Below are 27629 nucleotides of genomic sequence, written 5' to 3' on the forward strand. Positions count from 1 at the left end.
TATTGGAAGCTCAGTTTTCGACGGCAATATGCAGCACTGAAAAACAACCTCCTGTAGCTGATATTCTGAAAATGTTTAGAAACATAACATAAACTGTTGCTGTTACGCTGCGGACAGGAGTTAATTAATTTTGTCATACATGGAATTTGGGAGAACTCGACTCATTCTCCGGACCCAGTTTTGGGGTGGCGGAACGGAGTGAAATAGGGTGCTGAAAAAGAAGAAGATACAAGACCAGCTGCAGTAGAAAGCAAATATCGGCCAATACAAAGCTATTGATCAATTTGGCCCCATAGCCCCCATCGTACGCCGTAGCACTTCATTGCAGTGGTCGAAGTGGAATCTGCGTTAAATTTACCCTTCTCGCTCTTTCCCATTCGAAGTTTGCAATTCGGGCTTCGAATCGTCTACGCGATTACATGGCTGTTTCTAACTGTACCTCATTTCTAGGTAGAGCTGATGGCGCATCGGAAACTCGTATCGCGATACAGCGGAGCGCCAGGCGAATATATAGAAAATCAATTTTTTTACACGAAAAAGAAGACAGCAAAAAGATGTAAGAGATAGGGCGGAAAACCGGAGCCAAAACGGACTGCGAAACTGAAAACCCGGCATAGGATGGAACCGGCAGCAACACGTTGGCGTAATGATGTATTCGTCATTGACGCTATTGGCGCTCGAACTAAGTATAATAGTGAGGTTGGATACCAGTGCGGGAATTGGTCTGATAGAAAATAGACATTATATCCAGTGAAGGATCATTCGACGTTCAAATACCGCAAGCGAAAATTATTTGGGTTTGAAACTGGTTTAATCGCTGCGACTGAGGTACGCCTAATGTTTTTACTATAATTTTTTTTGTCTGCTAGCCTTGAAGCTTGTCTGTTACGGCTATCCACTTGCTTGGGCCATAACAAAGTTAATCCACTCGGGTACGTTACGCAGGGACTATGATGTTTATTAAATGATCTTACGTTGCAGGCTGATACCTAGGCACACCATAGCATTTGCCAAACGTTTTTGCCGGCTAGAGGCCGAGGAGTTACAGATTGGCCTCGTATTTGACAAGTTGCCATCCAGTCGACAGCACATCACAACGATAGACGAACTTAAGCCATCAACCGAATTGTTAAGTAAAGTCTAAGTTTCTTCTTCTTAACGAGGTGGAACTTATTTGAACCGCCGTCATTTTAGGTGAGACGAAATCAAATACTGGAACCGTTTCAGGAGCGATAGTAACAGTGACTATTGCATCGTTTATTAAAAACGCATCAGCGCGAAAATGTAGGTTCCACCGACAGTGAGGTGCCAAACACGATTAAGTAACTTCGTTGAAGAACTGATGCCGATCGAAAGATGCAGCTAGCATCTGTATCGAATGGGCGATGAAGTTTGATAGGTGCTGCGGATCGTCTTTCAGGCTACAAAACCCTAAAGAAAATCTACAGCAAAACCTTTGCTATGAATAAACACTTTAAATTGTCTACAATATTTGAGCGGATTCGGTTCTACAGGCAGCGTGCCTCAAACCAGACACCTTACTGCTTATCAGGCTCCCGTATCGGTAGAACTAGACAAAAGATTTTTCCATTCTGCTTCTGAAATCGATTCAAGACTGGAAAGTAAATAATCTGCTTCGTCTTCGTCTTTAAAAACAAAAACCTAGACGATAGACGTTTTCTCGGGTCACATCGCAAACAAGCTTGTTTTGGCGGGATCTGGTTGCAGTTTCTGACGCCGTTGTTATTCGCTTAAAGGAAATGACCGCCTCAACGACGACAGTGCTCAGAATATAGCGAACGATAAAATGCGATAATAAAGCCGAGAGAATACGCCACCTTTTCATCATTTAGCTTAATTATTGCGACATTATTATTATATTAATTATTATCAACAATTGCCCTTGGCAGTTGGGACGAGAAGAAGCACTGTAAACGTAACCGAATCAGTAGCGGCCGCAATATTATGGTTATTGTCATGAACCATATGATCACCCCAGTGACCCTTGACAAACTCCTTGCATAAGAACGCCATAGGGGTAAGGAGAATATATTTCATGATAAAATAAATACTTCCACCGGCCAGAACCGCGAGCCAAACCATACGTCGATGGTAACGCAGTAATCGTTTCTACGACTATTCGTGCGTGTTGTGGATGCCCGCTTCCGATTTCGGCGATGACGGTGATATTTTCGTCTGCTACGCATCGCACTAGTGGCACTAATGTCATTAACGGCAAGTGGCAACGGATCGCAGCTGTCGGCTTTAGCGGTTCTCGAAGAAGGCGCACATTAGCCGGCTTCTGGAGATTCGTTGTAATTTTTAGACACAAACACTTGTACAATCAACAATGCATAGGTACTTTTGTTTTCGACGATGTTTTTAAAATGCAGCTGCTTTAGCCACTTAATGGCCGCGTCTGTATTTGTCGCTCAACGGGACATACATAAAAAGAGCAACCCGACGCGACTATACTACCACAATATGACTATGGCATCAATGTTTTTGTTTGCGAACGAAGTTGATAATAGAGAAGGAAAAATATGAGCTGCATACCTATGCGGATCGACACATCTCTAATAAAGGCACTAAATCTGCCTCGTCCTTTTTTATGCGGCCGGGATGCGCTGAAAAACTAGCTTTAACACTACATTAGGATGATTCCCCATGTATGTATTATATATAGATTCTATTCTTGTATCTGTCGCTGACGTGAGTCGTACGATTATGCCTACCTATCCCGATCCGATCAAATCTGAAGGATTGTAAACAATTAGATCTGCTCGTTCTTAACTCGTTCGTGCTTGGCGCGTTATTTTTCGAAACAGCAACACGATGACTCTGACGATAGCTATAGGCATAGTGTCTGTCGTCAACTCTCGCAAAGGTGATGGTAGTTCTATTCTAAAATACAGAAATTCTATCGCACTGGCCGTAGGCGAAAAGACAACTCTATACTTCTGCTGTTACATGTTTTCATCTATATACCTAACTTGATAGTATCGTCTACCATCGAGTGTTATTCTATCGTCGAGTGTTTTTGATAAGGTTTTTTATGTGTCGGTGTTTGCATTACGACGCCCAGTCAATGACGTGTGCAATTTGTTAACTACGCAATCTGCGTGCACGAGCGTCAAGGTTGAAAATTCGTTTGATTCGTTAACATTATCATCAGTTATATTTAGAATGTATAATAAGCCTTTGACGTGTTTTTGCGTGTGTTTTCCTACGTTCGGTCTTGAAGCCATTAGGCGTTATTTTGGACGGGCCTTGCAAAATTCATCTGGGTTTTTCTTCAACGGATCTATAAAACGGCGTGACGATAATATTCCATAGCGATATGGCATTTGCCAGTGCTGAAATTCAAATCCGCAGTGGCCACATGCTTATGGTTACCATGACGAAGCACCGGAAGCAATACGCGCCAACCATCTAGAATGTACCGCCTCTTGCATAATTGTGCTATTACGGACTCTGCAGAAATGACAATAGACCTTAATTGTATGTTACCTGCAAATGGTTTTTGTTCTTACTGAGTCATTTAGCTGAGAAGAAAACTGGCCACATGGCTTTACCCGTTCGCATCGTGTCTTGCCGCTGGCAAAGTTGTCACGCGTCCTGCTTCAAGTTCCTCGACTAATTGATTACAAGCAAACCGCTCTTAAGGACGACGCGCACCACTCTTCTCGCATCAACTTTGAACGTTCGGAAGGTCTCAGGCGCGCCTGAAGCTCACCACCTTAACGTTATAATAGCTATTATATATATATATTAATTAATATATAGCTAATAATAATATAATAGCTACCGAGTTTCAGTTGATCCTAATGACTGAGCGTTAATAAACCACGAAAAAATATTTCGATAGGAAGAAAAATTTAATAATAGGATCACGTTATATCGAGAGGAGTACTTTCGCATCCGTTCGCCGTTTGAGCGTCAATGCTTCCTTTCTTCGTACCTCTGGAAACTCCAGACCCACCGTAGCGTAACAACAAACGTTAACCGTACAATGTTTACCATCATCTGCACTTTTCGTTTAGCGTTTATGGACACCACCTTGAAGGAAATATTCAACAGACGGATATGTATGAGTGCGCGAAAAAACGCTAATATGTCTCCGTCTTTTTGCCATTGTGTTTGCTTCTATCGACGGTGCACGTTTCACCCGATTGTCACGGCAATAGAATCGATTATCTATTGCACTGCACAAGTGTAAAAGTATATTTTACTTGAACGTGAATAACGGCCAGCTCCGTCATAGCTTAGTGGGTAGCGTATTTGCGTGTTAATCCTAGGGACACGTCGTGGTTTACGTACGAGCGCGAATATAGACTGACTTCGTTTCTCGTTAGGAACCAGCCGTCTGTCTGATGGAATGTCTGACGGCGGCACCGGATGTAAGGCTCGAAACATAGAGATAACCGTCAGCTATTAAAACATCCAACGATACTACCTTTTTGACTCGTTTAATACCACTACTGTTTTTCTTGCTTCCTGAAATTTGTCCCGTGATATTTATTAGGGCTTTTCATTCACGTCTTGTTTCTATAACTCTATTGGTGTTATTGATGTTAATCAGTACAAAGTCGTAACGAATGCCTTATCGATAGGACCACGAAGCTCTTCCTGATGGGAGCATGCAAACCATCTTAGGTGTGCCGTCATTACACAAGGATACACATGACAGTGAAGCCAATTAATACTAAAGCGTTGCTTATTCACCGGCTCTTCCAAAAGCGAACTGGCAAGAAGACTACTGAAGTAGAGTAAAATCAATGAAGGCAATGATATACCGCAAAGATAAACAATTGAATAAGGAACATATCAAAGTGAACCCGAGAGCGACGCCCTCGGTATATAGCAGACAGCTGTGGTGGCCAGCCGACCCAGTGCGCGTTACCCAGGATGATGACGGTATCGGTAAATGCAGAAAGAAAACACGCGCAGAACCCGTGCTGCTTTCCCTTTCTTGCTTCCCGCGTTAGGTTCTTTATTTTGCTTACTTTCTATTGTGTTCCGTCATCTTTAGCCGAATGCCGCTACGTCGACCTATTGGTCGTCCTCCGACCTTCTTAACGTTAGTCATTCTTACTTATTCTATAATAACTAGCATTCTATATCCTCGAAGTAATGCTTGTTTCCAGACTAGCCTGATGAAGGAGATAAGTTAAATTAGAACGTACTGCTTGCAAGTTAATTCAAGCAAAGGCATTTTCAGCTATTATTTTAGAATAAAGGTATATCAATACGTATGAATGTGCGAACGTTCAAGAAGAAGGACATTTTCTCACTAAGTTGTATTGCATCGGACTAACTTCAATAAACACATACATATTAGCTTGCTAAGTTCTTGTATCAGTTTGATTTTCTCTTAACGTCTGCTGTTTGGGATACGCAAATTCTCAAGGCCTTGAGACAGAGAGTGAACGGATTTCAAAGTCGAGCAAGACGTGCACAGAATTGAACTTCGAGGCGTGCAGATTGTTGGGTCCACCAGCCGCGCTTCTGCTTCGTATACCATTATACGTTATATAAAGGCCATTCATAAGAGTGCTCATAGATTAAACATGTCGGCACATCAGTTAGGGCACATCATACTTTCTGTGTACATGATTAACTGAAGATCGGTGTTTGCATCAGAGCGCAGGCATATAACGTCCCTCTATTCGGAAAGAATGCTCTCAGTCTTTCTTCCAGCAACAATTTTCAGAGACGAATTGTATGACGGGCGTGCAATTGAAGTGGAAAATATATTTTGTTGAAATGCATGAAAGCTTCGCTAAAACTTGTAGTTTTTTTTTGCTCGCCAATATATTACAACGTTTGACCGAAAATTAATGAATTTTCTTCCAAAAAAAGTTCTAAGAGTAGATAGCAGAAAGCGACGTCACGAGTACGTCGCCATAGACACCAAGACTGTATTGGGGGTGCTTGTTTACCCGCTTCAAAGCAAAACAAGAAAGTTCCTATAAGAGGCTTAAACGACATTCAAACACCACAAAAAGCTCTGACATGTAGCCAACCTAACCTGGATTGCGTCTAATGCTACCGCCAATACTAGTCATATGGCTTACTTCAGAGACGATGTCGCAATAGAGACCAGCACTTTCTAATTTCGGGCTACTATGTCATGCAAATGTGCGCATCAATTTTATTAATATCCATTCATTTGCCTCCAGCAGACGGAATGAGGGCGCTGCGAAAGGCCTCAAGCAAAAAGTCGCCAATGCAGAGGGCCAGTGGCGAAGCACAAATCCGAAACAGAAAAAGCGCGTTCCAATAAGTCGTAAATCATCAATCAAAAAAATTATATATATACATAAATATATAGATGTATATATAGTCATCAAGCAAGAAACGAAACTACAAAAACACATTGCATTGTTAAATATTAGTTCTCTGAGAAAATCGAGTTGTTATTACTTATACATGTGTTGGGTCTTCAACGAAAAACAAAAAAATTAAAAAACTAATCATGTTAAGGTTTTTGTAAGGTTCACTACGAGAAGCAACACAGCATGTTTGCTGCTTCGGATAGCTGCGAACAACCAACGAAGTACGATAATCTAAAAGATCAACGAGTTTTATATATATATATATATATATATATATATATATATATATATATATATGTATATATATATAGGTAAAAGAGCTTCATCGCCGCGTTCTTTATGATATAAAAATACATTACACACAAATGCTTCCATTGTAGCTGAAAGAAAAATGATGCCATACATGAGAAGACTTGATTTGCAGTAGTTTAGTCAGATGAAGGGGATTCGGTTAAGGGCAGAACAACGAATGGCGTTGTGTATATGATCGGAGTTTTCTGAACCCGATCTATATTCATTGCAGAAATATTATCAGAAAGAGATATTGTCTTACATCAGCATATGATCTAAGCGTCGTTAGTGAGTGTGGCACTCTATTATACAAAACTTAGGTCCTTTCCAGGATTTGGTCTATAGTCATAACAGCAGTTTTATTTTACGCTAGTCCTGTACATCAATAGTAAATTTACTCGTACTGTCCAGGACTATTCAGCTTCCTTTTTTGATATGCTGAAGGACTAGTAGAGAGTGATGTTTCAACAAAAAAACTCGTACTATATTGCTACAGTACGCACTAGTCCCCAATTCAACTACGATTCTCTGTCAGGATTAAAAAACGGTATACTATATTTATCTGTAATGTACAGACGATTTCGAATTCTGGAATCTGACGTTTTCAATAAAAATGTCGGCACCTAGCTATGCTGATTCATCGATGTCACCCCTTTTCTTTCCTTTCGCTTCTACATCTAATCTCTCCCTTAACTAAGCCGCTTTTGTGGCTCTAACGCCATCGTCGCCCGGAACAGAGAGCATGTTACGAATGAGGAGTCCTCCAAACAATGCTGTCTTTATGCCGTAAGTTACCACGATAAGTTTTAACGCCTGACAGCCCACGGCTCAAACGACGCGCACAGTTATAAATAGAAACACGAACACACGCCATACTTGCGTTCTGGCCTCCACGCCATGCAATGCGATTATATGCCACCGAATGAATATGGCTTTGAAACGATCGTATCAAGTGGAAGAACATGTCGCGGAGCTACTAACCACTGTCGCGTCGTAGGGCTTCGTATATTTTTGTCTACTTCGCGTCTTCTTTTTTCGTTCACTAATCTGCTTAACTAGCCTATGGAATTTGATTTATTAAGCCAAAACTGTGTTGTGCGGTCCCCTGAAAGCAAACCGGAAAGAAAGTCTATTAAAGGAACGTTTGTGCATCAGCAGTACATTCACGAGAACCGCTTTAAAGATAAGTGGCATTGTCAAAGAATGATGGCTTTACGATCTCCGTTACTTCGCACCATATAGACGGACTCTATATATATATATATATATATATATACGTACATGTATATAGAAAAAATGAAATGGTATGTATATGGTTAATATATAACGAATTTTGAGCAAGGAAAAACGCTAGAGATGCCGAAACTGACTTTCCCTTTGAAACTCCCTCATCGTCATTGTCACTGGTATAGTTCGCTTTATCGTCATTGGCGCCAAGGAGGACCGTCCGTCCTTCACCGTCAGGAACAGTCTCTCCGTTACCTGGCGGCGTAGACGCATAGGACAGATGGACGTCGAGTCATCGGGATGTTTCAGATGATCGAGCATTACTCTAGTAAACTTTCGACATAAATGAATCTTTGTAGTAATTATGGTGCTGGCCCCCCTTTTACGAGTCGCTTACATGGCTCACCAGTTGTTATATTTGTTACTTATTTCAAATATAATAGCGAAGACAAGGCACAGCATGAGATAGCAGTCGGCGCCGACGTATCTGTGGCAACAGCCGCGTGACAAAATACAGCTGCAGTCTCTCTATTTTTTAATGGTCAGAGAAACACGTTTTTTTTTGCGAAGTATTCTTTCCCCGTTTTCTTGTTCCTCCGAGCTCCCCTAGCTGCTGCGGCATGCCCGTCGCTCTCGGTCTGTTTAATGGATGTGTTTTTGCGACGGTGAAGAGCTGTTCTAAACGGCTGCGCGACTGGCTATTCACTCTTCTTCTTTTTTCTGCTCACAAAGACTGGACGAGTTCTTCGCGTTGTTCCCGTCGTATAGTTCACTCGTTGACTGACTGACGGATCTGTCTGTGGAAGAGCGGCGTTATGGGCTCGTCTCGTAGGTTCCATTGCAGATCACGACAACGACGACGATCACGCGCCGCACGCACCGCCGACGCTGATAGCGGCGGCAGGGGTCGAGACGACCAGATTTAGCAAAAGTGTCAGTAGCAGCGGCAACTACAAGGGCAGTCCTGAGGGCTTCATTTTACCGGCAGACACTTACGAATCCGTTGCAGCTCAGCATTTGGACTAGTCCAGGTGGATGTCTAGTTATTGTTGATGATTATGACGTTGTTGATGACGCAGCTATTGCTCGAATGATGACGCTGATCATGGTAATACTGGCTGTAGTCGCGATGTCTTCAACTGTGCATGCCAACCGGATATTGGAATGTCGATCAGTCGCTTTGGTATATGGGAACACACAAGGCGGCGCACTGCGGGAGGCAGAATTATGAAGAACTTTTTTTCATAGCAGTACGTTAGATTGAAACCCTCGTCGGCTTTGCCGGTTTATACGCTATAGCGGATCAGAAGACAGCAAACAAGCAAAGCGCTAAATATACACCTTGACTCCTATAGCACACTCAAGATAGGAATACATCCAATATATGTGAATTTCGCTAATTTTTGGAACAAAAAACGTTTGTATGGTTTGATATTGTCTAAAAACAGATATATGAAGGCGGATATTGGTTCAGCTATCTTTTTTTATTTCAGATCAATTTTTATTTCATTCAAAACTGCATTCATTATATTCCTCTCCTAATTTGAATTGAAAAATTCTAGATAAATGTCGATGTAAGTGCAAAATAATAAGTAATCTATCATACTAAATGTCTAGTATTACTTCAAGTGATATAGACTTACCGTCGGGCCGGCTGATATAGCAAAGGTAGAGCTTTTTACGAAAATGATCACGACGTTAGTGTATGTATCTGAAATTGCCTTGTCAAAATAAACCTATTATAGATGTGGCTATACCTTCGAAGTTTATAGAAATTTCACTTGCGGTTAATACACTTGCGGTATTAAAAGTCACGTATTTGTAGTATGGCCGAATCCTGCGGAAAATTAGCATGAACAATTATACTGTGGGACTAATATCGAAAAAAGGCCCATATTATGCATTTTGTCACTCATCGCGAACAAAGTTGGTGCCGATTCCTTGCGTTAGGCGATGAGGCGATTATAAAAAACGGTTTAGGCGTCTGTGTAATAATAGAGCATAGACAAACCACGAGAGCCACTTCCCGCCTGTTCAACAAAAAAATCGTCCAGAGGCTGAAACGGTTATTTTTAAAGACTTGAAATGAACATATGGTCAGCACGATTGAGAGTCGGATTATAATATAGTAGCACTGGCAATTGCTTTTTCTGTTCCACCTCGGTGACAGGGGTGACCCCTCGACAGGAACGCTCGTTTTCCACATCTCCTATTCAGGAACCGCAAATGGGCGCATGCTAAAACCCTGAATGCCTAAGAAGCATAACTCTTACATACTGTTGCCTATATGAACATTTGCATGCTCTGCTTGGAAGGTATCAGTTGCTCGTTGACACGGGTACGCGGCGAGTGTAGGTGTGGACCTGACAACAGAAGGAGCTTCAAGAGCAGGGAATAGACGTGAATTGGGTTTGTGTAGTTCCTCGTCAAACAATTACAATTTTCGATACAGATGATCCAGGTTTGACCAGTGCACTGACTAACCTGCTTCCTCCGCCCTTTCTCCCTACATGCTTCAACCTTACTTTTACCTTTCTATTTGCGTCAACCCATGCTAAGTGCCACAATGGCTATCGTCGTCGGCAGATTGCAAGCTTATCTTGTATGAAATCCGGTAGCTGTGATCTTTTGGCTGCCGCGTTACGTGCGAAATCATGAGTGTTATCTTTTCTAAGCCGGCCTATGCCATGATCATCGTCGATGTTTAAAAAAAAATTGTTGCCCCTATCCGTGGATGTCGAGGCGCGTCACGCCACCCCCTATGAATGTGACATGACTAGCTGGATTGCTAGTATCAAGATTTCCAAGACTAGCTTGAAGGCGGTGGCAGGGGGTAGTGGATTTGAAAATAATTTGGCAACGATCGTTGTATAATGCATATGCGTCGTGTAGGTCACGATAGGCAGCGTCACATAGGAAAAAAGATCTCATGACATTCGTGATGACCACTCTCAGCAGTTTCCATCCCGTGAATAGCCTTCCTTGTCGTAATGATAACATTATGATATGTGTCAGAGGTTTTCACAGGCGGGTCGACGAACATGCACACGATATCATCTTTGTTCTCTAAGTGACAATACGACGTATCCTTGGACGGGCAGGGATACACAGGGCCAAACAGACAAAGTTCATCCCAAAAACATTTCGGTTGTTGGTGTTGTTTGCCTTTTTGGTTGTAGCTTTTCATGCACTGCCTAGCTCGTCGGACCGCAGCTGGCGTGCAGTCTGTCAAGATGAGGACCTGAGGTATATTTATGGCAAGTTTTTTAAACGCTTGTCTGGATAGAATGAGCGTACAGAACAGCCGTTGTTAGCAATACGTAAACTAGGAATATTATGGGAATCTGTAGAAAATATTCATGCATCTTATATATACATAAAGACATAAAAGTAGACGGGTGTATGCCACATGCGGAAATCCAACGAACCTCGAAACTCTGTCGCTTGTGGCATTTGCGAGTCCAAGGACTAAATAAAGCCATGTTTTTCAGTCGCTTTTTTCTCAGTCACTTACTGTGCACATCGTCTTCTTTTTTCTTCACATCTTCTAATACTTTCAAAGCTAGGTTTTACTGGCCTTTCTCCGTGTTTCCAGTTCCACTTTACTTTGTACTCTACCTTCACTCCTTACCTTTTATTGTATAAGGTACAGAAGACGACAGCGATTGACAAAATCTCTTAAAAGCCCATTTCTATTTACTAAGAACATACGAAAGCACCTCCATCTATATCTAAACCTATTGCGGAAACGCAGTAAACGCAGTGCAAGTTTGGCATTAAAATTTACTATGCAAGTAGTTAGTTGTTCGAAATCATTCATGTTAAAGGCGGAGATTGAAGTTCCGCATGACGTGACGATAAGCCGAGCGATGGGCACGCTACAGTATCTACACGACGTTCATACAGTGAGAGAATAGCAGTGAGAGTAGAGATGCTTTCCGACTCTAGGTTCGTTTCCCCGCTACCGGGTATATTAGTCAATCCTAGGCCCCGTTAGCCTGTTGCTTCGCACGGTACTACCTCGAACCATTTATAATAGAGCGGTGACCTTTTAACACCTCTTCCTAATATATTACTCTATATAGTGGCTTCGCTCTTTTGATTTGTGCAGTGGTCATCAGGAATGCCTACTTTAGCCTACGGTTGCGCTGGCATAGAGTAGTTTGGCAATTTTCTTGGTTTCCCCCCAGCAAAAGTAATAACGAGAGATAGGAGTGCACATAAAAAAAGAGAAGTAGACGTTTAATTCACTGTTTAAGGGTAGTGGTAATGTAAAGCCAAGTGAACGCATGTACATATTACATAACAAAAACTAATCAGATTATCGTGCGCTGGACGTTTCATGTCATGTTATGACTTATAGCCATTAATAAAGTGTTTCACACCTCACGCTGTTGTTGCTCTGAAGCATTGCTATAAGCATTTTTTATACTGCTAATGAACATTTGAGTCATATTATATATTGTCTACTATTGAAAATTATATATGTATGTACGTCTTTAGAAGCAGTCTATCGTATGCTAATTGCTACTAGTCGTCTACGTTTATTTCAACAAGATTTGAGGATAAATCTAGGTTATTGAACTCTCGCTGTTTTTCCATTGTTCCTCTTTTTACAGTAACTGTACATTGCGGATATCCTGGTTCGCCAGCACATGGCGACGTTACCTTCTCGGATGACACCCTGGCAGTGGGCACGATCGCATCGTATCACTGCGATCCTGGATATGAACTACTCGGACCCTCGAGGAGAAGGTGTACCGCTAACGCGACATGGGTTCCACAAGGGATACCATTTTGTGGTAGGTTTATCAAAGCTTTTATTAGTTGATCACTTCCTAAGGCTCCTTTGTGTTTATGTTCGTTCAATTGATTCCACTCGAAGTTGAAGCACTATAGCTTTGCTAAGTCCATCATATAATTGGCGTACGTTCTAATTATCTCTCAGTTACACTTGCCCGTTTCAAGCAGAAATATTCAACTCGCAATAGGGAAAAGTGGGCAATAGAACCGCACTTCTATAGGTATCTTGAATAGGTTTGAAGTAGGGATTTGTCGAGGCTACATCGGAAGACGACTTGAAAGGGCAAAAAATAGAATCATCCGAGGATATATTAGATATTTACCGTGTTAAAGATACTGTGCTCCGTGACGCTGGGCAGGTGACAGTTTCTGTGCATCTTTGCTTGGGCTCCCGCAGGAATAGGCTGCGAGCAGAAGGCGGATAGCAGCAGAACTCCTTCGCGACTACATTAAAGCTAGGATGCAACTAATTTTGCCTTAGCAATGGAAGCGGTGCAGAAGTTGTCGCCGGCCCTTATTTATACATGGAATCTGTAGTTTCGTGGTCGGCTAGCTACGACATTTGCTCCCTACAGATTTGGATCCCTGGCGTTGTTATCGTTGATGAATTAAGTCTAGGATCCGCTAGCGAACGGCCGTGCTTGCGTGTGCCGATAGGTGCATACAGACGTTAAATCGTTCAGCCAACCTACCATACTAATGCAGAGAAATCTAGTCGCTCGTTGACGAGAGAAAGCTCTCTCAAAGATGACCTGTGGTGTCTCGAACAGCCGAGATGCTTGGAACCTAGTATTTTCACACAGAGAAGAAGCAACAAGGTTCGCATTGCTGACTGGTGCAATCTATCTTAAAGTTCTCTGACAAGTTATCCCCTCTATTTTTTTGATAAAGCATCGTCAGGCTTCACGTCCAGTTCAATCCGAAAGAAGTGCATCACCCTATATTGCATTGCTTGAGAGAAAACGCTCCAGTATCAATTGGTTATATGCCCGACTTGTTGTTAGATCCTTAAAAGGATTTGGGAACAATTTGTAAAAATTGCAGTCACTGCCTCGGCCATGAACCGTTAGTAAAACCATCAGTATTTAATTAGGTTGATTCTTCGAGCGTGAAACCCTTAATAAAAGAAATTCAAGAATAAACAAATGATTTGATGTTCCGGTTCGCTAATCCGTTTATTCCTCATACCTACCTCAGTATTATTTCGATTATTATTACGCTAGCATTAGAAGGTCATCATGATTTGTCGATGTGAAGCGTGTGCATTTAACCATATGACTTGCCCCCCGAAGTTTCTTAACGAAAATTAATTCTGCCCACTACAGGAATCTATCGCGTGTAAAATCGATAGACTGATGCTACACGTTCCAGAAGCCAGCTCACGCTTACAGGGCATATTCTTTTGACGTTTGCAAACCAAAAGCGCTTGATAACGCATTGTTATTTAAACGTAAACCTCTCACAGGCTACGAGATACACGACACATACGTTTGTGTTGGGTTTGTAAAATAGAGTGACCATTTTATGCATGTGACACCTATTTAAGTGAAATTTATGTAGCTTCAGTTAGTTTATCGCTGGTCGTCATTTGACGAAGTAGTCAAGTACAGACCCTCCATCTAAAGTAAATGCTGTCGGCTGCCGAAAAAATTATTTAGCACACTAAAGCTAGTTAGTTAATTGCACTGCCGTTATTATTTTCTGCTAGACAATAACCGAAACTGAAGCTACACGGGTCGGTAGTACGGAATCAGTGATACGCATGAGCACAGAATTCCTCGGCAAAAATGGTTGTTGTTGTTGCCGCAGGCCACGACGGGCCTCATTCTAACGCGTTAGATTTGATCACCAAAGTTCGCTTTGTTTTAACTGCAGCCTCTACATCTTCTTACGGTGTCGTTTCCCTACTGCGCTCTGCACCTGAGCCTACCTTACAGCAAAACTGAGTAAGCCTACTTCAATCGTTGCTGGCAGTGCTTTGTGAGGCGGTCAGCGTTTGGGCCTACATCTGTATTTTCCGTCGATGTTGGACCCGTAGCTGCGTGGGCGTTACCCGCGCAAAAACGCATCATCCCATATTTCGCTTTCTCTCCTGCTCCAGCCGCCGCAGCAGCAGCAGCAGAAAATTCGACTCCGAAGTTTTAGCATTGGCAAAAGTATCTTTGACCGTCGACTCGGGGCGGCTTGTGCCACAGCTCAATAAGCGCAGTCGTGTACGATTATATTGTATTAACGATTATTCTTCTTTTTGTTATTCTGCAATAATTCGACAGTATTACAACAGCCGCCCGTAATGTCAGTGAATTTATGCGACATCAGTACGTCAGTCTAATGGAAGCCATAGGAATTGCCGTAGGCTAGAGCGGTTTGGCGAATCAAAGCTATGACTGGGGTGAGGAATGACGACGAAGGAAGGAGGAAAAAAGAGCAACGAAATTCCGACGGGTCAGTCCGTTGATCGGCCAACGCCTTAGCCTGCATTTCGAACGTCTTCTTTAGACGCCGCCTTCGGCTATAGGCACCGCAGCGAGGGCAAGTCAGTCAGATAAACAGACACAGTCGTCAAGTCAGCTCTAAATGCAGGAAGCGCTCGAAACAATAACAGCAGTAATAACAATGACTCAACTCCTCTTGGCTGTTTATTGAGCACAACACAATAACATAGCACATTAAATAGTATTCTATTAAATTATAAAATAGCACCAAACAGCAGATAGCCAGTAGACAAGAAACAGCGGTAGAATGAATTGGGGAGAACGAATTTCTCGTTATATACAGTGCACGTACATGCTCGATAATAGCAACATGTAATAATTGGTCCATTTTAGTAAGTGCATGCATATGACGTTTAATTCCGTAAAATCAATCGTCTACTTAAGACTTATTTAAATTAGTATATTCCCTTTATTTTATGCATAACAATAATTTCTATAACGTGCAAAGAAAACAAGTGGACATCCGTTCGTAAACCGCTAAACCTAGACTATATAGCTGGTGGCATGTACCCGCTTCTGGATGAAATTAGATGAAATCTATATCGTGTATCGATTTCGCCCATATCGCTACGAGGTATCCATATCTACTAATGTATAAATTGATTATGAATACAGGCGATCAGAGGTTCTGAGCGCACTAAGTCGTTTGGTTAGCCATTTGTTAATAATCATTTGCCAGACGGTCGCTTGCTCTCATCCGGCCAATTTCAGGACGCTGCGAACCAGAGACAGGCACACGCACCTTGACGAGAGCAGCGTTGTTAGCAAGAGATAATGCAGTTTCCAATAGAAGACATCATGATCTTCGCTGAACTATCCTATCGTTATTATGATATTCGTACGGGCAAATCTCTTCCATTACTCAGCTCGGCCATTGCCAATCTGATTAGTTGAAAAGTGGCTGGAATGCAATCGATATCTATTGTTCTTTGTTTGGAATGAAGAGACCATTTGTACGTTCTGTAGATTTTTTAGATCATCGCCTACTTTTTCTGAAAACATAGCATCATAGCTTTAGCGACATAGGACAAGTTGTGTGTACTTATATGGTCCGCAAAAATTCTCATTCTTTTTATCGGTGGTGCGATGAAATTATACGTGAAACACTTCACCGCTTATTAGGAGTCTGTTTACAAGCAACGTTAAAAGTAACGAAAGATTAACGGAAATTGATATTGCTAACTTGACGCCGGTTCAGTTTCGCTGGCTGACCTCAATGTCGGCAACCTGTATAAACTTGCAAAAAGTTTGAGGCAAAAAGATATGTGCACACCAAATCTATGTGTGTACCTAGATGGTTTTGTTTTTGCCGACTTTACGTTACCTGTATTACCGAAAGACTGTATCTAGAACAGTATTTTTTTTTTGTTATCTCATCCACTTAATTAACATTAATCACTGCAAATGGTCCGGTTTATGTCAGTGTTTGACCATTAGGCTATCGTATTTAATGGCTATGCTTCGGTTAAGAACCGTTTGCCTCAGCTGAAATTATTTTTTCTCGTATTTATGCCACGCATTCAAACACACGACTCGGCGATTTCTGGCGGAAGCATTACTTTTTTTCGTACGACGTTTTCGTTTTCCAAAACGCAACCGTCCTATTTTTAGACAGGCTTCGTTTTCTTCGAAACTCTCGACTTTACCTGTTCTACTATGACCTCGCGCAGAACAGAAGGAACCCGGCGTACTGCGTTACGGGGACAAGTAGATGCCTGTGGGAGACAAACGTTTTGAAAGAGAGACCTAAGCTAACAAAGATTTGAATGATTGGAGGGACTAAGTTCATCTTCACCACATCCTGTCGGCAGTACCACGCTGCGCTTCAAATTGACTCCCTTCCTAAAAGGCCTACCACAACCCCCTTCATCGCTGTTTCTCATTGCGCTTTGTTAATTTGCTTACACTCCGGTGGTCGCCTCTTTTAAACAAGAGGCTAAAGGAGTCTGACAATATTATTGGCAGAAATTTACGTCCGGCCTCATCTTGACGCCGGGAAAGCCGTCAGCTCTTAACGTTTGCCGGCCTATGGCATTCGTTGGTCCTTCGACAGGACAATCGTAGCGACAGCTTGGGCTCAAAACGCATCAAAGGCGGTGACAGTTGGGCGGTAGAAACGTCCGCGCAAATGACTCTTTGTTCGAGTATTCAATCGTGTATACGTGTGCGCGTATGTGGATCTTGGTGTTTTTCCTTTGTGTAGCAATACGTCGAGTTTTTTCCCATTCGTGAGTAAATACTTGTTCGCTTGTTCGTCTTCAGTGGAATAGATAGTATTCGGTGTCTAGGAAGCTGAGCGAGTGAATACACAATAGACAGACAAGGGTATTACATGCCCGTCTTTCTTTCTCTAGCTAAACAAACATACGTTGTCGATTGGCTAATGCACAAGAGGACAACGAACTATAATCTGCTCTTACTCTGGCTGAAGTCGCAGCATCGCTTGCTACAAACATATACATGCTATACTATACCTTTACTAGTGTACATGTATATACCACAAACTGATTAGCTGCCCAAGTGGTGATTGATGCCAAGTAGCGGTTGATTCCCAACGATCTTCATTTTATGACACACCTGTGCGGTATAATCGATAACACTTAGTGAAACGAAGCAGAACGCCAGAGCTGCTGAAGCGGTTCCTCGCGTTCTTGAAATCGAAGAACGTTAGACGATTTCCGTGCGATTAATTACAAGGGTTTTAAGGTGAGAAACGATCTAAATGTTTTCTAGCTGAGACAGCCATTAGAGCGAAAGCGCAATATTGGTCTAGGCGCAAAATACGGTACTGGCTCACAATACATATGAGAAATGATCTTGAAATCTTCTGGCTGTAGTGGCATTATCTTTCACTGTAAAAAGCGTGGTCGCTTCCTCTTTACCCTGTTAGTTGCTACGTAAAGTTCACTGTTCGCTGATTGATACCTTCATCGTCTACCGTAACGGGTGACGACGAACTTCTACTACTGAATGAGAACTGCTTGCGCCTTCTTAAATAATTCAATTGAGTCTATTCGTAAAATTTTTGGAGCGGGACGCTTTTTTCCCTTAATTCTTTCAACGGCTAGCCCCTTCCCCTCCTTTCTGCTCAGTCACCCCTCGGCCCTTAGGTCCGGTTCTATTCGGATCCTGCTACTGCAACTATGTCTGGTTACCGTTCCTTTAGAACACAGTTGATCGACACGAGCTCTCGTGCCAGTCGCTTGCACTATGAGACCCGCTCTTTTTCGCTTCATGATCATCACACAAACCTGTGATAGTCCAGTCTTACAAGTATGGGTTCCTACAACCAAAACCTTAACCTTCACCAACTGTTGATACGTTTTTGTAACGTTATGCCTGTGTAGGACGCTTAGCCCATCAACTAGGTGTAATCGATACTGGCTTACTTGCTAAGAGAGAGAGAGAGAGAGAGAGAGAGAGAGAGAGAGAGAGACAAAACTCCTCATCGTGTGTAAATTAAAGAACAGCTTTGGCCAAACACGTAACTCATTCACTCTTTGTTGTCTGGGACGCGTGAGTCATATAAGCAGTCCTAGCTTATGGGTTTAGCCCGTCAGTCGCTCTATATTCACTTGACGCTCGATCGTTAGACGTGCTGATAATTAGCTCAGGTGTTTGTGCTTATCACTAAACTGTGTTTACTCCGCGTATGCTGCCCAATAGCCGGGTGGAAAATTGGAACGACAAAAGGCCTGTGGTGGTGAGAACTTTAGCGGAAGTCAACGAACGACAACCGCGAATCTATTTCACGGGAGGAAATTTCGCGGTCAAGTAACGGTTAGCCTTCCCGGACTTTTTCAGCGTACTGATAACGTTCGATAACGATATTATCATCGATAACACACACACACACACACATATCATTATACAACGTTGAATAGCACTGCATATGTTCTAAACGTTGTTGCCACAAATTGATTGTCCAATGATGGGAAGCGCTTGCTTTGTTGAGTCGCCAGCGGAAAGGCACTGATGTTAGAGATAACATCGGGAAAGGGGAACATAGACAATTCGAAAAGATCCATCAATTGAATTTCATCATTTGCGCTGTATGTCTGTTGTATATATTGTATACTATAGTTGAGAGAGGGATCGGATAACCTTAAGGTTCTCCCTCTTCTAATTCGTGTCTGCTTGTTCTAGAGACTTTTGTTTTCATCGAGATAAATTTGAATAATATATTTATTCGCTAGCGGTTGCGATGGGCTATAAAGTGCTTGCTTGTTCCCTCCCTGTTGTGTCCTCAGTAGTTTGGAACAGCAAGATCAATAAGATATAGCAACCTTTCTGAAGTCAACCTAGAAACACTCCTTCCTCAGGCAAGCTGCGCCGTGTCAGCCTGATGTAGGGGGTTTTATAGCGATTATGATACTGGTAATCTTGTGAATCTTGAGCAATATGAGTACATCCGAATAAATAGGCAATAAAGCGGCTGAAGTGCCCCTTGAGATGCAAGCCACCTGCCCCGCATGGCCTTTGGTAGTACACGAACGACGGCAGCATCCATACACACGGTCCTACTGCTCCGCTGTCGGCAACCTAGCGAACGTCTGATTTCATGTGCCGCAATGCTCCTGCCGCGATACAGAGCATACGCTTCTGCCTAATAACAATATTAACTTGAGGGTTTTCCTCCTCTAGTCCTCTAGTGATTTTTCAAGCCATCACCCTCGTGCATCGTTCTGTTACTAAAGTCGCATGTTCGATCCTCATTGTACACCTACCGCCGCTGTTGCTAATGCAAAGGTCGCTAGACAGCAGTAAAATGAAATATGATTGTGGTTACATTGCCATTGTTAGTGACGACAGCGCCCGGGTCGACGGATCATGTGGGGAACTAGGCCCAAGACCAAGCCGGTAACGCTTCTGCAGCCACGCAAAAGTCGTCTATCGACAGGGCGCGGCCGCAATTAAAGCTATCTAGATTACGACGATAATTTCCTCCATAGAATCTCGAATTTGTTGAGAATTTAGAAAATCAGAGGCTATTCACTACTGTCTGTAACTCAGCGGTGTATTTGAGTGCCGGATTTTGTTACGAGAAACTTTAGCCATGTTACCAACAATCAGTTTGTTATTCGCTAAGCAGAAGCCTGATGTACGGCTATCTCGTTGACAGTTGGTATCGTCTGCAAAATTAGTAAAGTACAGCATAAAAAAAATAACAGAATAGTTAGAAAAATCGAATGATATCCACTAACACAGACACATAACATAAACTTCACGTTAGTAATAAATCATCACGTCCATCTGAACGTGCTACAAGACTTCAGCAAAAATTTATTGGTGATAATTTATGTCTGTTCTTCGTACTCACCCCGTGTAGTAAATGTATGTAAACAGTATACCCAACTCTTCGAAAGTTATGGCATTGGCTATGAAGCATCCCTTGATAATAGTAATGATAGTACTATACCGCAATAGCGACCGAATGAAATGAAAAACATTTTGCGACCGCAATAATCGCCACCTTCCAAAATTTAGCAAGCACTCCTATAGTGATTTAGCCATAGTGACATATCCAGGTACGCTATTCTACCGTTCTATTGTTAGCGTTGTGTCGCATCATCGTCCGTTACCAGTGGCTGCCTTCGAGCTAACAAGACGAACCTTACCAGTTCGATGGTAAAGCCAAACAAGCTACGCCCATATGCCTGTCTACAAAGCAAATAGGGACGCTGTTTACTGCTTGTAGCTCCACGTGCCACAGTAGCATCAGAAGAATGGCCTTCGGTAAGTGGAAACAATTTCAGCCGCCAGCGGTAAAGATAGATGATGTTTACAACCCCATATTTTGCCGGTTTGAGCTCACTCGTTACTTGACAAAACAAGTATAACTTCTAAAGGGCAGTCTACTGCACAAACAGTAGCAACAGCTGCCGCTGCCGCCGCCGCCGCCTCTTTTCCAAATCTGTTAGACGTTATCGGTACGTGACGCTTACGGTTTAGCTCGCCAATTCGTTTGCTTCACAGATGTTGTATAGCCAGCACAATGGTGGTCGTCCGGACGCGCCAGTGATAGCGGCAGCAGCAGAAGCTACTCCCTATCTATAAGCCCGGCTATCGTGCCTTGCAACTGTAGTTCGCTGGCAGATCCTTTGTGTGGTCTTTGTCATAAGACGACCCTCGCATTGCTGTTTGTGATTACGTTGTCGTAACCGGCTGATGATGGCAATAATAACTGACACGAAATTGTAGTTTTTTTAGTGGGCGGCGGGGGGGGTACCTAGTCAGTAAAAGAGCGTCACCAAACAAACAGGACTGAGCAAACGACCCAGCTCGGGAGTATACAAATGAATGGACTAAAGATTTCGTGAAAGCATGCGTAGTAAGGTGTAGATCTGTTCTATATCAAGTTTACTACCAAAGCCATATAAATCTGTAGTGCTCGTTATTCAGCCCACTCGTTTTTCCCGGATTTCCAGACAATAGGCGAAAAGCAATCAGGCATACATACGTTGTTTCAGCTGTAATATGACAGACACGACCATAAGCGGCTTCTATAACTCCCATATGGCATATTCATGTGGCATCACGACCCCAGTGACGACAGCTAGAAAAACAACATAAAACCTAGAAAAAAAACATCTCAGCTTTACTTATTATTAATTCAGCATTTCCGTGGCGTGTCATGTTTGTGACGCACGACTTGCATCGAGAAATTTTGACGACGTGGGCAATTTACTCTGTAGCATGCAGTATATTCTTACCTAGTACAAACATATGAAACATGCTTTGAATCTAAATCCAAGGAAACTGTTAGAGGGCAATGTAATGGGAAGGAAGCGTAACTGTAATTAGTAATCAAATAATTAACGGTATGTTATTTAATATCAAACACACCTTTGAGTTGACTTCAGGACCCATGTTTATTGGTTACATAATCTAGACGGGATATTAGCCATGCAACGCACTCTATATACTTGAAGAATTAGTTTTCCTACAGTAGTACAGAACTTCAGATACAAACCTAGTTGATAAGTCTGCACTCTAACTTGTGCGTTGTGTTTCTGCATTTGTAGCTACATAGATAACGTACCGCTAATGGGAAAGTTTAGATTCCTCGTAAAGCTGGTTTGTTACGGCCTCGTTAACAAATATTATTAGACAAGGTAATAAAGTTGACGTCGTTGAGAAACTATATGCCTTACAATTCGGGTTAGTCGAACGGATTATTTACGCTCCCCACTCTTCTTCGTATCAAATAGTGCTGCGCGAACAAATCCGTACTGTTGATTTGGTCAGCTTTGATGACGACGCTGATGCGACAATATGCTAACAAACAACAAATTTGTCTGCCATAGGCGGTAACAGAGACCCACAATATGTGAGGATTTCAAAATTGCAAATTCTTACTTTTTCCACTTCCTTCCTCATTCCTCACCTCACTATTCATCGTCGTTTCGCTTCCAGTCAGGTGCATCTACTTCTTGGTCTTCCACGTATGCTTGCGCTGCTCCGACTGTCTCAAACACTTTTTGAGGTTTTCGTACAATTGCGGTACTTCCCGCGCAGTAGTTACGTTAGAGGCGCGATAAGCAAACCTCGTTTTTTGACAACGAAATCTAGAATTTCTATGTTATCCATGCTACATTAACAGATTTGGCACGCTGTACCGTACCTGTTCTCTAGCCTACTCGTGGAATTAGAAGATACCAGCGGGTAAAACCGCCGAGAGATCGACGTCGACACTCCTGCGAACCGCCAAACGTTGACCAGTAACAACAAGAATGGTAGTTGCTATACCATAGAATATAAAGGCGTAATCTGCTTTTATAGTGTTTTGTGTACTCAGTTGTATTTCAGCTCGTTTCACACTATGGTCAGACCTGAAGTGCTACACAAAAACAGCTTCGTGAAGTAGGCAACCTCACTTCAGTTGCGTCTCGCGCGACGCCGCCAGTAGCTGTTACATGCTGCCTGCCATGATTTTCCTCTGTTAAATGAGAAAACGTTCAAAATGGCAGTTCAAAAATAATTATATGTTCGACAAAAACAAGGTATGAACCAGAATTTGAAGAATCGACCGCAGCGATAGCATCGGTGCTATTATTTACAAAGTGGATGAATAGTAGAATAATTTTCGTATTAAGGATGATGTGCACTGCCACGCACTATTCTTGTGACTCCAGGCATTCTTTGCCCCTTTGATGAACCATATGTAGATATATAGTTTATGATTTATGAAAGTGCCAACTTATATAGCTGCGCTGCATGGTTCGGATTATAGAGTTCCCTTCGCGTATATTGGCGGCACCTTTGTCTCAGGTCTAACTTTAACAATGTAAAGTACGCCTTGCTCCCTAGCAAAAAAAGCTTAGTTTAACATAGCGCTATTGACACACTCTGTGTATTTCCACACGAATAAAAATGCGATTATTTTCAAGCCCGTTATGTAGCTATGGGATGGAGCACACTGCCCGATGCTACATGTCAACTCAACGGCGTAGGTTCGTTTGCTTCAAAAAGTACCTTCCTTAGCTTTTATGTATGAAGAATACAATTATATTGACATGTTAAATTTGATGGATATATGAATCGATGAAAGAGAGGCAAATTAGACTTCCAATTTAACTTTTTAACCAATTTAGACTTCCAAGGCAAATTAGAATCCGTGTACTTCTCTCTACCTTCGAAGGGAAAAGTTTTTTGGTGCTGCTGCTTTACTCGTAAAGTATCATAACGGCAATCCATAATAACATACGGATAATAATCGCCATTTACTGAAAAACCTCCGAAGTGATGGATTGATTGAATCGCTTTAGGTACACGAAATTAAAGAGGAGAACGCTTCATCGACGGCAAGCTATCGTTGAGCTTCATTACTGAATTTGATTGCTACTAGAAACTAGGAGGCTGTCGGATTAATTAATTATTTTCACTGCACACACAAGACCACATATAACATGTGATCTAATGGAAGACTGTGGCATACATCCATATTACGTAATCGCAGTATCATCAGCCGACTCTAAACACAGGTCGAAGATGAGCTTGAAAAGACGGCTCTCTTCGTTCTATCGTTACTGTTACACACTCGTATGTTCCAATGATCATAGATTACGGGGTAAATACGGTCGATACCGGTCCGGATACTTATACACAGTTTTTGTTCGTATGTTTTCTCATGATAATCACATTGCCGCCCCTTTTTCTGACTATGCTCGCTTCGCAAATGATTACGATGAGAGCTGTCATGTGATGCATAGCATTCTATAACGAAAGGGTTGGCCTATTTTGATAGATCAGGTCGTCACGGGGGGTGAATCCCAAATTAGGTTCATAGTTTCCTCCATCATCGTCCTTTCAATTCGGTCCAATTTGTCGCTTGATTCGGTGACGTTTCCAGGTAAAATGGAAATGTCCACGGTACTAGCCACTACGATGTTCACACGTCACTGAGGTGACCTATCGATAGATAAACAGCTGCTTCCGTTAGTTAACATAGCAGCGCAGAGCAGGCCTCCACGATGGGGGCAGCGACCGCGCCAAAGGAGAGTCTTCTTTCGGGAAGTAGCTAAGGAAGGAAAGCATCGATGGTGGTGATTGCTGTACTTACGACAGTGATAATATTTAGGCGCTGGCGACGTCGATGGCGCTTCGGCAAAACGCTCCTCATCGAAACGAATTGATGTCGTTGCTGGGCTTGTTCCTCTTGCTCCAGTTAACTATTCATGCCGCAGAGCTGCTGATACGCGTCGCCGTCAATACTCGCCTCCTGCAGTTGTTCCGTAGCAGTCATCAATGATAGTCGGCTACACGGTGCCGCACCGTATGGCATCGCTTACCACGCTACTTTATCCGAACTCAACGGACGAAGCCAGGCAACGTAACGCCATCGGCAAATAAAGGGTGTTGTTCCAGACGCCGCACGTAATCAAAGGCACGAGCGTCCGCATAGACAAGCACACAGCGCATATCCATGAAGCGAATTCAAGATTACACACGTCTTAGCCTAGCTCGTCGCCTCCATCTACCCTCGTTTTGGCCAGCGTCTCGAATGGCCGACGAACCATCAGCCATACGAACGCCATTGTGTGCTTTGCTATTCACTTTCAGTGTTGCATTTACGCCTCCCTTGCGCGCCGCTGAACTCGTTTCGCTCATAGCTGTTCTTACGCCCACCGCGATCGCCGCTACTGTTGCCGCTTGCGTTGCTACAGTGTGCGGTGTCATCACCACCAAGTTTTCGTTCGCTTTCGGTTTACCCGCCGTTGTTTTCGGCGCTGACGTCGTCTGGGATCACGCGTCGAAGTGAGCCTCTGTAGGGGCAATAGCAAAAGTGAAATTGCCGATACCACATGCTGCCCCAAATGGCGGCCGGATATAGATTACCCGTGGTAATCTAGCTTCGTGTTACGTTTCACCGAACGCTGTCAAGGGTAGAACTTTCGTCATGGTGGAGGCGGCCATGTGCATATCTGCGTGTACCTGTCCTCATTTAGCTTTGAAGAGCAGAAAACGAAGAAATTCACCGCATCTTTCTCCGGTACTTTCTTTGCGTTACGTATTATTGCGGTTAGGATCTTTGGTGACATATAGGGCTAGGATATTCTAAACAATTATACTAGACTTGTATACAATTGTATGGCGACTTCAATATAGTTTGGCTATTGATTACACACAGCTCAAAACCTATGCCCCCTTCTTCAGAAGAATAAGTAATATGCCATATAACAGGGCTGGTCTAAGATTTCAGAATCATTTATTCTCTACAGATCATTTTTGTGTTTAATTTTCTATTAGGAAGTATCGATGGTCATCCCCACACACATTCTCTGTTTTTGCTTGCTGCTCTGTGTCCTTCAGGAAGCTGTTCCTAGTAACGGTACTGCTCTTATCAGTAGGAGAGCGTAGTGATTTTTTTTTGCCACGACGCTAAATTACGATTCCCACGACGATAGCTCGACCAAGTAGCATGATTTTGACTGATTCATAGACGAGACTGTCAATTTATGAAGTCGTGTGCTGAGCAAAGGGACATGTCACCCACAGCTGTTTCCGTAGTATATAAAACCTTCACCCAAGTGATATGCGCGTTAATTCATATAAATCATATTGGTGCTGACAGCTCGTTTTACTTACCTGGCACTTCTAGTTGGCATATAGTAATTATTGCAAACTGAGCATCAACTAGAGGTATTATTTCTCAACTATCTATGCTTCAATCGAAAATCATTTAATAACGAGCACCCGAATGTAGTTGAACTTTTATCTAAGATTTGGACAAACCCAGCCCATGGCCGTTGGGTCATGTGTAAAAAGCTAAAGTCTTAGAGCTAACGTATCTCGAGCTGTGTATAATCTTTAACCGTATAGCCCTTAGAAAATGCGTTATTCAAAGCATATGCGGAGAAGACTGGTCTACTTGTATTCGTATTCTCTTAGTAGAACCAAAAACCCTGTATTTCTGATATATATGGGACAAGACATCGAGCGAGTAATCTGTTTTCCCTTAAAACCTGTTTTATTTGTTCCTGGATATTTGAAAGTCTGCCGCAACGTTCGCTCAAACCGCGTACAACTGTTAATAACTGTTATTCAAAAAACACCTATGGTCAGTACCTTCGGCAAATACTAAATCCGACACCAGACGCGCTTTTTCTGTAGGGAAACATTTCATGCGTAAACAACGGCTACATCCGATTTTCGAATCCTCGAGGTCTAACACGCGACTATCAGCTTTCGAAAAATGAATCATCTTGCATGTACATATGTAGTATACAAAGATAATTCTACTTGTACATATATATACATATATCGAGCGCATAGGACCTTTCCCTTCCAATTTAGCGGTTATTTTAGGTAGTCGAAGATCCTTCGTCTGCACTTCCCACGTGTTTCCTAGCTCGAGGTCGCACCTCGGCGATGTTACAACACACAAAAAGGCACCCATGACAAAGCATCCGCGTCAGCACTGGCAGTGGCCTTCTTATCGATGCTCTCGAGGTCATAGTCCCAATGAATAACTCGTTCGGCCTGGACTTGGAATTTGCGTAAAGTTTCGCGTCAATTGCCGGTGATAGGAGGAGAAATCCACGACATTTGTCGGCTATTTGTCACCTGAGTGAGCAGGGTCCGTACCACTCGGACCTGTTCAGGGTCGGGAGAAACCCCGTTGACCCAGACAAAAACCCTGAATGGCCCTAGCAGCTGATTAAGGCATGCCATGCGAGTGTCGAAATGAGCGGAGTGGATTACGATGTTGTCCAGGTAGACAAGAGTTAGCTATCACTTGAAAGTGGTAACACGTTTGGCAATGAGGAACATCTCAGAAACTGGCTGGATAGGCTACTAGACATTGGACTTGAGGAGTTATCGTGAGAATAGCTAAGTTTTTTAGGATGTGAAAGAGGGCCGTGGAAAATGATAACAATTACAAAAGAGGCTATTCTTTGCTGCAGTAATTTAAGTGCTACGCTTTCGTTATCACTTTTCGACTAACCTAATATGTTGAATATATTGTTTTAAC

At 42.6% G+C, this 27629-nt stretch overlaps 1 protein-coding gene and 1 long non-coding RNA gene across 5 annotated transcripts in view; one reads left to right on the forward strand and one right to left on the reverse strand.

Annotated features, from left to right (window-relative positions):
* Positions 1-27629, forward strand: part of LOC111264227 (sushi, von Willebrand factor type A, EGF and pentraxin domain-containing protein 1) — a gene marked incomplete at its 3' end in the record, with an annotated part of 77300 nt that overhangs the window by 26681 nt on the left and 22990 nt on the right. For 2 of the 3 annotated variants that reach the window (XM_022839928.2, XM_022839927.2), the window contains 1 exon segment: positions 12476-12658. In XM_022839928.2, the coding sequence (XP_022695663.1) occupies positions 12476-12658 (183 nt within the window). 3 annotated transcript variants of the gene reach the window in all.
* LOC147752975 (uncharacterized) lies at positions 3151-4529 on the reverse strand. 2 transcript variants are annotated; one of them, XR_015312620.1, is made up of 3 exons: positions 3914-4529; positions 3534-3739; positions 3151-3356 (listed from the first exon to the last, which is right to left on the reverse strand). It is a non-coding gene; the product is annotated as an uncharacterized LOC147752975 (long non-coding RNA). The 2 variants fall into 2 exon arrangements; XR_015312619.1 differs by having other exon boundaries at positions 3151-3739.

Source organism: Varroa jacobsoni, unplaced genomic scaffold (assembly GCF_002532875.2).
Source record: "Varroa jacobsoni isolate VJ856 unplaced genomic scaffold, vjacob_1.0 scaffold_838, whole genome shotgun sequence".
Classification (NCBI taxonomy): domain Eukaryota; kingdom Metazoa; phylum Arthropoda; class Arachnida; order Mesostigmata; family Varroidae; genus Varroa; species Varroa jacobsoni.